The 12,337-nt window shown below is 33.3% G+C and overlaps 1 protein-coding gene across 3 annotated transcripts in view; it reads right to left on the bottom strand.

Moving 5' to 3' along the window:
- Positions 1-220: 220 nt before the first annotated feature.
- The window catches only part of LOC122534212 (GTPase-activating protein CdGAPr-like), a 15,872-nt gene continuing 3,755 nt past the window's right edge, over positions 221-12,337 (bottom strand). Inside the window, exons 1-2 of one of the 3 annotated variants that reach the window (XM_043664631.1) lie at positions 11,042-11,202; positions 221-399 (exon numbers count right to left, since the gene is read on the bottom strand). In XM_043664631.1, the coding sequence (XP_043520566.1) occupies positions 235-399; positions 11,042-11,095 (219 nt within the window). In that variant the 5' untranslated portion in view covers positions 11,096-11,202 and the 3' untranslated portion in view covers positions 221-234. Of the gene's footprint in view, positions 400-6,594; positions 6,654-11,041; positions 11,203-12,337 lie in introns of those variants that run through there. The other 2 variants (XM_043664640.1, XR_006307851.1) reach the window with 2 other exon arrangements.

Below are 12,337 nucleotides of genomic sequence, written 5' to 3'. Positions count from 1 at the left end.
ACTAATACGGACAGTTGCCCCAGTAGAATGTACTAATTGACATAAAAGATAATCTAGCGTAACAAAATAAATACCAAATTGAGAAATTTGAAAACAGGTATAATTGATAAGTGACGATATCAAATAAAAAGGTTCTGAAATATATAATTTTCAATTCGAGTCAGCCGAATCGACACTGTACGTGCTTAGAAAAGAGAATTTCAATCAAGATCATCGGACGAAGTTGAGTTTAGTTTAAAGTTTAATCTGAATGTAACTGACCTCCAAGGAACTGAGTTCAACATGTTCGTAATGAAAGTGGGCACACTCGTCCAACTTTGGAAACCGTGCTATACTGCTCATGTTGCTGCCAGAACTGACTGGTGTACTGAAATCGTCCGTTCGATTACATCCTAATCCCTGCGTTCAATAAAAATTTTTACGATTTTCTATCAATTCTCACAATCGTACTATCATCTTTCAACGCACTGAATATTAACAGATAATACATTATCGTAATCAAAGAGAAAGTTGACAAACAGACATTTCTTTAGAGAAATCTCTCTTTAAGATTTCAGAAATTTCGCTGAATGTCCCAATGTTGAAGGTGCCAATAAATATAAAATATTTAATAAAATTAATATTAATATTAATATTAATATTGTTTAATAAATAATAAATCTTTACGTTAAAAAAAATATGTGTCAGAAATAAAGAAAAAAATTTCTTCATTCAAATCATTGTTTTCTCAGAAACACTTCAATAATGGAACACCCTGTACACATAGAGAATGTTAACACCAGAACTACTAAAACGATCAGTTTATAACTTTTGTTCGATTTTTTACAGATATAAAACAGTATATTTTTAAAGATTTAATAATAACTTCTCGTAAAATGTATAAATAAGAGCTCGTGTACGCTGTTGTATTATAAAATTTCTCTATTTTCTTCACTTTAATATCTCTGATGGAAATTCTATGTCAAATTCAACTGTCGGTAGTTCTAGTGTTAAAATAAAATCTCATTGGGATATTTCTAATATTCTAGATACATCAATCAATAGATATAAACAGTCCTGTTATTAGACAGATTTTTTTTTATGCATTTCTCTGCGAAATTTAAGATTCCAAAAATCCGCAGAATGCACGCAGCGAAACTCTCTATACAAAATATACGAAACAGAGAAAAATTTATGGTGACATTTAGTCAAACGAAAATGGTCGATTTTAATTTAGGTATCACTTTTCCAACCACGTCTGCAAAAATAAAACATTGCATAGATAACTATTCTCGAATTCTTCAAATTCTAATTTAAATTGAAACATTAAATTTTGTACATTTGAAAGACATTTCCTTGATAATTAACACCGGAAAAACTTCTTTGACTCCACCTCTGTGGAATAATAAATAATTTACTTCGAGAGCCAACAATATTTCAACACTGGATTCATGCGTTTTGCATATCGTTGAATGAAAGCTATACACACGTCTGTACTAACATACAGTCTACAACATTTATATCAATATGAACTTTAAAAAAGAAAAATGTAGAATTGTTTTGCCGATTTATTTACTCTTTTCTAATCGATCTGGCAAATGAACGACTCGTTTATTTAACCGCTCTGCGCTGGCAACTGATTGCGGACCATAACGAGTGACCAAACCCGTACACCACAAATAATCCGCCGCTTTCTTTTTGACCTCGTCGATACGATGTCACTGAATAGAAATTGCTAAGAAATGATAAATTTATTATCTTATTATTTAATTATTATTTAAATATACTTAATAATTATTATTTAAATATACTTAAAACTGAGAAAATATTGCAATTTTGGGATAAAGAAGGTTGACCCAATTTGTAATACAAGAAGAAGAGAGAGAAAGAAAGAGAGAGAGAGAGAGAGAGAGAGAGAGAGAGAGGGAGAAAATATTCTAAAATTACGCAGAGGCAAGGATTTGTGCCAAAGCAACGGTGACAAAATATTTTCTCAGCGGTAATGTCAAGAATAATATGCCACCAGAGAGAAATGAGAACCGTGGAACCGTGTTATTCGAATAAACTTATTATGTAAGTACGAACGACGACAGTTTAGACCCCGAGTTCCGCTGCATTGCGTTTAACGTTAGCAGAATGTGGAGGCAGTCTGTGAAGGCAATTGAAGGAACACGGTTAGAAGATGAATCATCGCGTGTCATGGAAGTTAACTAACGAGGGGAGAGCCACGACATCGGGTCACCAATTTGCCTCAAATTTCGTCCACCAAGCCAGGACAAATTCTTTGGTAAATATTGGATTCAATGAACCGAGTAATGGCGCCATTCTATTAAATCACCGTTCTGGAATGTGTCCTAAGCACCTAGGCGCCAAATTTCACGAAATACCGATAACCCCAAGCATGGTGGTGGTTGCCACAGCGTCCTCGCCGTGAACGGAGAACTTGCTTATTTACGAGCACAATCAAGTTGTTTCAGTGATAGAGTCGGGCAGAGTTTGGGTCGTCGATCGAACAAAATTTTTAGTTCGGTCCGATGTTTTTGCGATGAATGAACCTAGTCGAAAATCGGTGATTGTTTGAATCGATGAATAAAATTAATTAAAGGAAATTAATTTAATTGATTCATCGAATCGTTCGTTAAAGAAAATGAATCGTCGAAGAAATCGGCGATTCTGATCTAATCGATCAACAGTGTTTGATCGTCAATTGTCAATCGTTAGTTAGTCTCAAATGACATTAACGTAGACATTAACCATTTGCGCTGGCAACTGATTGCGGACCATAACGAGTGACCAAAACCGTATCAAACAATTCGTCGCTTTTTTTTTTAAAAAAAACTCGTCGGTACGATATCACTGTAGATAGAAATTATTAAGAGATAATAAATTAATTATTTGTTTTGCCTGTGTTATACTTAAATATATTTAAAACTGAGGAAATGTTGTAAATTTTTTACAGAAAATTCTCGACGTGGTTAACCGACTTGCGCTGGTAACTAATTGCGGACCATAACGAGTGACCGAACCGTATTAAATAATTCGTCGCTTTTTTTTTGAACTCGTCAGTACGACATCATTGGATAGAAATGATTAATAAGCAACAAATTTATTATTTAATTTTGCCTGAGATTATATTTACATATACTTAAAATATACTTAAAACTTAAATTTATTTAAATATATATTAACTTAAATTATATGTTATTTACATATATAATATATAAATGTTATATATGTTATATATAAATAAAATTAAATATATATTAATTTAAATGTATTTAAATATTCTTAAAACTGAGAAAATATTGCAATTTTGAGAAAAAAAAAGAGGTTAACCACTTGCGCTGGTAACCGATTGCGGACCATAACGAGTGACCAAAACCGTATAAAACAATTCGTCGCTTTCTTTTTGATTCGTCGGTACGATATCACTGTAGATAGAAATTATTAAGAACAGTAATAAATTTATTACTTGTCTTGCCTGGGTTATACTTAAATATACTTAAAACTGTGGAACTATTGCAATTTTGGGACAAATAATTCTCGACGTGGAGAGAGAGAGAGAGAGAGAGAGGTTAAAACGTTTCGATAAGATTGATAAAATCCACAAAGGCAGGCGTTGAACGTCGGCGTGCGTGCACGAGATGATGCAAAGCTTTCGAAACGGTTTAAAGAAAAATCGGAAGTCAAGTCGGCCTTTCAACTGGTACAAGAGACTTCCTCTTTAACCGCCGAGAGAAGCGATAGAAGAGCCGCCCAGGGCTTTCAATTATAAGAGCACTATCAATTATTTCGTTTGCCCAGCGTGAGCTTGCGTCTCGTTGCTCGCCAATGCCCTGACCTACGAATAACGGATACGAACATAAAATTGAAATGGCCGTCGCTTTCAACAGTATCGCTCTTCGTCGATTTTAAAAACATCGGAATTAAACCGACAATTTTAGCTTTACAAAAAACGTACAATTTCTAATCGATCTTCTTAACTTGCAAATCAATGGTACGACGTTCCTACTTTCCTTTCATTCCAAATGAAAATTTAGTTAAACTGAATCTAGTAAAATTTAATTTTAGTAAAATTTAGATTAAGAGATTGTTTATATTAATTGTTTTGCTTCCACTCTTGTTTAAAATATCTTCTCGCTTGTTATCTTGTAAAAAAACGAAAATTAAACTTAATCCCACAAACTGTGAATCGTGAAATTAAACATACAATTAAACTGAAACTATTTTATCGTGTTTTGCAACTTAAAAAAAAAAAAAAAAGAAATGAAGAAAGAAAAACAATTATACTTGAAAAATTTTCGATCTTCCCTTCGACGGAAAAGAAAATTTTATTTCTTTCTTTTTGCTCGCTCTTTCACACGGAATTACTTCCCACTCGCTTGTACCACCACCCTGTACATTCAAACATACCCGGTTTGAAAGTTTAATTAAACGCTCGGTTTGAAAGTTTTAATCTAAAATTCCGCGTTCTTTCCTTTATTTAATTCTTGTCAAAGAGAGTGAAAAAAACTTTTCTCTCCCATTATCCAAAAGTTATTCCTGTTTCCTGTATTAAATTGTAAATCCAATTATCCGCGTTCCTCACGTAAAAAAAAAAAAAAAACTTTACCGATTACTGTATATACATTTGATACGTTATTTAATATCAGATAATAGATTATTAAATGTCAGATGAAAATAATCAATTATTTAAATATGATAAGTTTAATTATATAATAAAATTATCAATTATTTATTAAATAGATTATTTAATATTAGATTATTACAATTATAATAGATTATTTAACGTCAGATTATTATAATTATAATAGATTATTTAACGTCAGATTATTATAATTATAATAGATTATTTAACGTCAGATTATTATTATTATAATAGATTATTTAACGTCAGATTATTATAATTATAATAGATTATTTAACGTCAGATTATTATAGTTATAATAGATTATTTAACATCAGATTATTATTACTATTATAATAGATTATTTAATATCAGATTTTCCTCTTTATCTCTGGCATTTGTAAGAAAACGACAAATTCATGTCTTCTATATCTTTACATGGCAACAATTCTCTAGTCTCGTTCTTTTTCTCGTCTCCTCTGCTCTGTCTCTGTCGTTTGGTGAAGCACGCGAGCAGCGTGCACTTGAACGAAACAGTTTCAGAGGAAAAGAGCTCGCGATGCGGGGAGTAGTATCGACGAACGAGTGCAACTTGTCTTATTTGGGTCATTGTATTTTTTGGCAACGTCGAGGCAAACATCAGGGCTAGCCTATATGTACCAGTCGAGCACTGTTCTCTCTTTCTCTCTCTCTCTCTCTCTCTCTCTCTCCCCGCTGGTATCTGGCAAACGATCGTTGCCTTACGCTTATTTAAACCCCGATTTTATTGCCGATCCAACTCACAGGCTCTGTCTAAATCTCTGTAATTGCGACTATTATCATCTGACATAATTCTGGTCCATCGGTATCTCTCCTTTACATTTTTCGTCTCGCGCAACTTCTCATCTCGTTTTTTTTACAATTTTTCATTCGTTTATGAAATAAAACTAATTTTTAGATATATAACTTTCTATAAAATTGTATAAAAGGTATATTTTTGTTTATAAAGGTATATTTTATGTAGAAAATATACCTTTTATGGTATACAAAACATAAATATAATAAATATAGTACAAAATATAAATATAGTATATAAAATATACTTTTACTATATTTATTAGTATATAAAATATACTAAATACATCTTTATAGTATATAAATATAAAATATGGTATATAAAATATACTAAATATATCTTTATAGTATATAAATATAAAATATAGTATATTAAATATACCTTTACAAAATATACCTTTATAGAATATAAAGTATACCTTTACTATATTTATTAGGGTATATAAAACTATAGGATAACATTTATTAAGGTATACCTTTACTATATTTATAGGGTATATAAAATATACCCTAATAAATATAGTACAAAATATAAATATAGTATATAAAATATACCTTTGTATAAAAGGTATATTTTATATAGAAAGAGAATATTTTATATAGAAAGGTATATTTTATATAGAAAGAGAATATATTTTGTATAATATATTCCTTTGTACATAAAAAAAAAAAATTGAATTGTCAATATTTAAAGTTACAATTTTGCGAGACAAAATTACCATATACAGGGTGGGGCAAAAATCACTTCCTCTACTGATAAATGAATAAATTTAATAATAAATATTATTAATAAATAAATGAAATAAATATTATTAACAAACATAATAATTTATTAATATTATTAATTTATTAATATTATTATTAATAAATAAATAAAAATTCAATAATAAATAATTTTCTTTCAACATTTGAAAGAAACAATTTTTAAAACGCAATGAGAAGATCGTGTTTGAACTTAAATTTAATTTAAAATCAATAAAATTAGTTTTTTCGTTTATTTCGATGTTTTATTGAAAAAAAGAAAAAAAAAAACATAGGTGAAAAGAAACTGTTGGCACACTCTGTATATGATAATCTGTCTACCGTATTATCGATGAAAAAACAGATTCGTTATTTTTATCTTGTAGACCTCGTAAATTTCTTTCTAAGCTCACCAATATAGTCATCGATTATCTGGCACACTTTTTGGATTATTCTCTATTCACTTATTCTCTCCTCATTTTTTAAATAAAAAAACAACGCGAGATCACGTTCATACGGCCATCTGATATTTATAAACGACTTTAAACGTGCACTTTAAACGATTACTATTTAAACTTGCTTCTGCATAAATAAATAAATAAATAAATAAATAAACAACTGCAATAACTTCTGCTCGACAGTGCGAAATAATTGCAACTCTCTGAACTCGTAGATAGTCTCATGATAACTACGCAATAAAAATCTTCTTGTACTCTTATTTGCCAGTTAACAATAAATCGTAGATTGTGATTTATAACTTATAAAATTCACTTTTAAAATATGACCTATATTACCATTAAGTTTATTAACTCTTTGAGTATTTATTAACTCTCTGAGAGTTTGATCTGTATTAAAGTAAAGATAGTCTGCGATACTTCAGATAATTATTTTAGTTATCAAAGGTCGACACGTTACAGTGTATTGAATAAACATATACTAAAAATTGCAAGACGAATGTGTTATTAATTTGTCAAATTTAATTCTCAATTCGTTACGTGCGCCTCGTTCGTCATTAAACACTGGTGATTTCATTCAACAATCAAATACTGATAACTGATACAATTCGAAATTTAATAAATATTATGTATCTCATTATTTCATTATTTTTGAAATTCAAGCCGACTGTTGTTGCTGTTCTAATTTCTAGATTCTCTAGAGATGAAAAATTTTCATTTCGATCGACTCATCAGTGTTCGCGATTAACAAAAACAATCGTCGATATATTAATTTAATCGATAAAACAAACAAATGCAATAGCTTCTGCTCGACAGTTGCGAAATTAAAGGAAATTAATTTAATTAGTTAACTTAAGGGTGGATTGATTCATCGATCGGTCACAACAGAATTAACCGCGAAGGTCGTTCGTTAAAGGAAATAGATCGTTGAAAAATCGGCAAAGTCTGATCTAATCGATCAACAGTTGTATAATCGTCAATTGTCAATCGTTAGTTATCACATCGAATCTGACTAGTAATTTCATTTAAATTGCAACGAAGCTTCATAATTAAAAGATTCAACGATAAATAAAACATGTTACTCTACACGACCGGTATGCCTAGTTACAACAAACCTAATCAACCTTATTTACGACGAAAACAACTAAAGTCGGAACTTCGGTAATCATTAATCGATCATCGATTAATTCTTCCTCCCTCTCAAACTCTGAACTCGACTCCCCATAACACACTTGTCCGTGTCGTGTCTTACGAAAGTCAGAGACACAAAATTATGTTAAACATTATATTCGACGGTGGTAGGTATCGACAGAAGCTGAGACGTGAAATTCGAAAATGGTTTGGGGGGGGGGAGGGGGGGGACGATTGGTTTGGTAGGGGTGAGATCGATCGGCGGTTAAATCGAATACGAGGTCACCAATTTCTCTCGGGGCGCAGGGAAAATTTATCTGGAGAACGTTTTGACGGAAACAATCGCTGGAAGCCATGCGAACCGAAGCATGAACCTTATCTGCTAGATATCTCTCTATATGTATGTATACAGTGGTGTGTGTGTATGTGTGTGAGTACGTCAACTATAGCGTACAGTGTTTTCAAGGGTGGCGGAATCGGGAGGGGAGGGAAGAGATTCAGATAAATCGATTAGATAACCCGTAGAAATTGGATGTGCGTAGACAATTATTATGGAAAATACGAGAATCTGCGCGAGTATCGGATTAATGGTCTTTGCGATGAATTAATTACAAGAGAGAGCCAGATTATTTCGAATTATTATGTAAAATCAGAGTGTGTGAACGTCATCGATCAGGCTAGGAAAAAAGTATTGAAAGAGACGTTGCATCGTGCGATTATATCGTATTATTATATTATAATTATGATATTATTATATATTTATATTATAATTATATTATTGTAATATAATATAATAATTATTATATTATTATATATTTATATCATAATTATTGTATTATTATTTACTTATATTATAATTATTATATTATTATATATTTATATCATAATTATTGTATTATTATGTATTATTATATATTATATTATATATTTATATTATAATAATTGTGTACAAATATAAATATATATATAGATATATTATACTATATTATAATATACTATATTGTACAATATAATATATAATAATATTGTATAATATAATATAGTATAGTACAATATACCTATATATATTTATATTTATATCTATATCCATATATCGTTTTATATCTATCTTGATTAAATCATTTCAATTATTATTTAACAGTGTTTCGAATATTGAATATCGTCTTCATTACAGAACTGTACCTATAATCTTATGATCAATGAAAGAATAATTGTCCTTACTAAAAGGAAGTTAAGGAAGAAAATGATAGATTGCGATATATTGAACAGATCAGGTATCAAAAGACGAATCCACTCTTAATTTGTTACACGCTCCTCGTTTGGCATTAACCACTTGCGCTGGCAACTGTTTGCGGACCGTAACGAGTGACCAAACCCGTACACAATTCGTCGCTTTCCTTTTGAACTCGTCGGTACGATATCACACACTGGATAGAAATTATTAATAAGTGACAAATTCATTATTTGTTTTGTCTGAGATTATATTTAAAATATACTTAAAACTTAAATATATTTAAATATACATTAACTTAATTTTATATATAACTTAAAATAAATATATATTAACTCAAATTAAATTATATATAACTTAAATTAAATATATATTAACTCAAATATATTAAATATATTTAAAAATACGTAAATATACTTAAGACTGAGGAGATATTGCAATTTTGGGGCAAACAACCCCAGTTTGGTTAACCTCTTGCGCTGGCAACTGATTGCGGACCATAACGAGTGACCAAACCCGTACACAATAATTCGTCGCTTTCCTTTTAAACTCGTCGCTATGATATCACTGGGTAGAAATTATTAATGAATTTATTATTTGTTTTGCCTAGGTTAATACTTAAAACTGAAGGAACTATTGCAATTTTGGGACAAAAAATTCTCGACGTGCGTGGCACGTCATTCCCAGCGCAAGAGGATTAAATTTCTAGACGTTTGAAACACTCGGAGGATTGAAACCAAAATTTGCATTATTTTTGATCTATTTTTACACTTTTTACAAGAAGAGAAAAAGAAATTCTCGATCGATAACGGGTTAGGATCTCTCGACTAGGCTAGAAATAAACGTAGGAGACGAGGAAAGGATAAGAGAAGGAAAATACATGCTCTCGATCTACGTGACAAAGTTTCGAACGAGTAGCATTTGGCAACAGGTTCAAAATAAACATGCGAGATGGAAAAATTCTTCGAAGAAATAGAAACCACCTGGGATATGCGTAACTGAGTATATTCGAACTGTGTAACAACATAATTATGGACGAGCAATATTTCCAACAGGCTACAGACGAATGCAAGAGGTGGAGAAAATTTTTTCTTCTGAAAAAAAAAATAGGGGAAAAGAAATATAATAATTTCTGACCTGACGAAATATATATTTTTCATGTGACAAATTTTGATTTCGAAATGAATAAGCCAGAGACGAATGCAGAAGCATCATGAAAAATTTTTCTTTTTTTGAAAAAAATAGGGAGAGAAAAATACATATTTTCGACCTACGTGACAAAAGTAGGATGAATACCATTTTCAACAGGCTGGACTGCAATAGAAGCTGTGAAGAAAAGTTTCTTTCGGGAAGAAAATATGTATTTTCGAACCATGTGACGAATTCAATCGTCTTGGATGAACAAACGTTGTCAACAGGCTGGAAGCAAGATGCAGAGGAGACGAACAGGCTGCTCTTGGAAGTGCAAGGTTGATCAGAGAGAGTGTAAAAAAAAGGGAAAAGCGAAGGCAAGGCCTTCTTGATTCTTCAGGGGAAACGTCGGAGAAATTATTAGGCCATGCGAGAGGGAACGGGCGAAGAAAGTAGGAGGCAGAGCGCGTCGTGATTCGATTATCTATGAATCAGGACAACCCAAATGGAGCAGAAACGTGACAAGGACGGCCGCACAGGACGAGTCCATTAAGCCTCGCGTCTCGTGCAAGCGATAGACAGACCGCTAAAAACAATCGATCATTACCATAATAATAACCATAACAATGAAACAAAGAATCAACGATAAAAATGCAACAGGATCTTGCTAATAACTTCATACTTGCCTCGTGCTCGAATAATCATAACAAACCCAAAAAAAGAAAAACAAAAAGAAAGAAAGAAAGAATGATAGATAACTCGTCTTTGATTCGAAAATTAGAATGAAAATGCGAGCGGATCGTTTCGTCGATGTGTATATATATATATATATATATATATATACACAAGATTACAAGAGTCTGAAACGCAGAACAGAACAAAAGAAGCATGTACCATGAGGGGAGACACTACCTGAACGCTGCCCAAGAAAATTTCGATAAACCGATACGAGATCCTCAAACACATCCGGAAGTCCTGCGACGATCTATCGGTCTATCCATGGAAAGCAACGGCCAACACCAACAACCAAGTCGTCGAAGTCCGTCGAAGTGTTCCTCAACGTCTTTTACTCCTCAGCGTGTTCATCGCGCGGTGAAACAGGAGGCGGTCGTCCACGGAATAACGTGATAACTTTAGAATGGACAATTGGCCGGCGACTCGGCTCGGCTCGGCTCGGTGTCGAGAAAGGTCGTTGAACGAGAGCAACAACGATTCGGTGGACGAGACGAAGCGACTACATCGAGAAGACGACTATCTCGAGGCGGTTCGAACAGCTGGCGAGGAGGACGCGACGCATATCGACGAGGTCTCCGTCGAATGGCAACAGCAAGCGCGGAGAGGAGCTCTGAGAGAGAGTCCCCCGATCTCGGGCGTGTGTTGTTCGTCGAGGGAAGCGGAGGTGGGAAGAACGGTTGGTGGCGGTGGTAGAGGAGAGCGGTGGTCGAAGGACGACGCGATCGTCGACGAGATGATGACGTCGCGGTACGCGGAGGAACGCGACCGACGGTTTCCAGCCACCACCGAGGCGGTGGTTGTTCCGGTGGCTGCCTCGATTACCATGGCTCGCGTACGAATCCGAAGCGCGATTCTCGTCGAGGGGGAAACTGGGTCACGGAGTCACCAGCTAGGCGCAACCCCTCCTCCGCAAACGCGAACAACAGGGACGCCAAGGATCCGGAGGAGTCGTGCGCGACCCTGCCATTGCGCAACTCACCCCTTCTCTCTTTCTCTCTCTCTCTCTCTCTCTCTCTCTCTCTCTCTCTCTCTCTCTCTCTCTCTCGCACATTTTCAACCCTTTCTCGCGTGGCCAAGGCGTAGTTGCTGCGCGCACGATTTACGATTTTTGGGTGGTGTATAAGGGGATTTTTTGGTATTGTTTGACTGTTCGGGATGGTTACTCTAAAAAGTAGCTGCGTTCTTTTTCTAGCAGATAGTCTAAATATTGTAGTATGCGACTGAACGTCATTTTAAAACTGAAGGAATTTTATTTTGAGTACGTATCGTAGTCTGTGAGCTAGTTGTTTCAAGAACTCGTTTCTAGAGAAAGAAAATGCACGATTTACAATTACTGGGTAGTGTGATTATATATAAGGGGATTTTTTGGTATTGTTTGACTGTTCGGGATGGTTACTCTAAAAAGTAGCTGCGTTCTTTTTCTAGCAGATAGTCTAAATATTGTAGTATGCGACTGAACGTCATTTTAAAACT

This window comes from Frieseomelitta varia, unplaced genomic scaffold (genome assembly GCF_011392965.1).
Source record: "Frieseomelitta varia isolate USP_RPSP 00005682 unplaced genomic scaffold, Fvar_1.2 scaffold_147, whole genome shotgun sequence".
NCBI lineage: Eukaryota > Metazoa > Arthropoda > Insecta > Hymenoptera > Apidae > Frieseomelitta > Frieseomelitta varia.
This window is presented reverse-complemented; position numbering and strand designations above follow the sequence as displayed.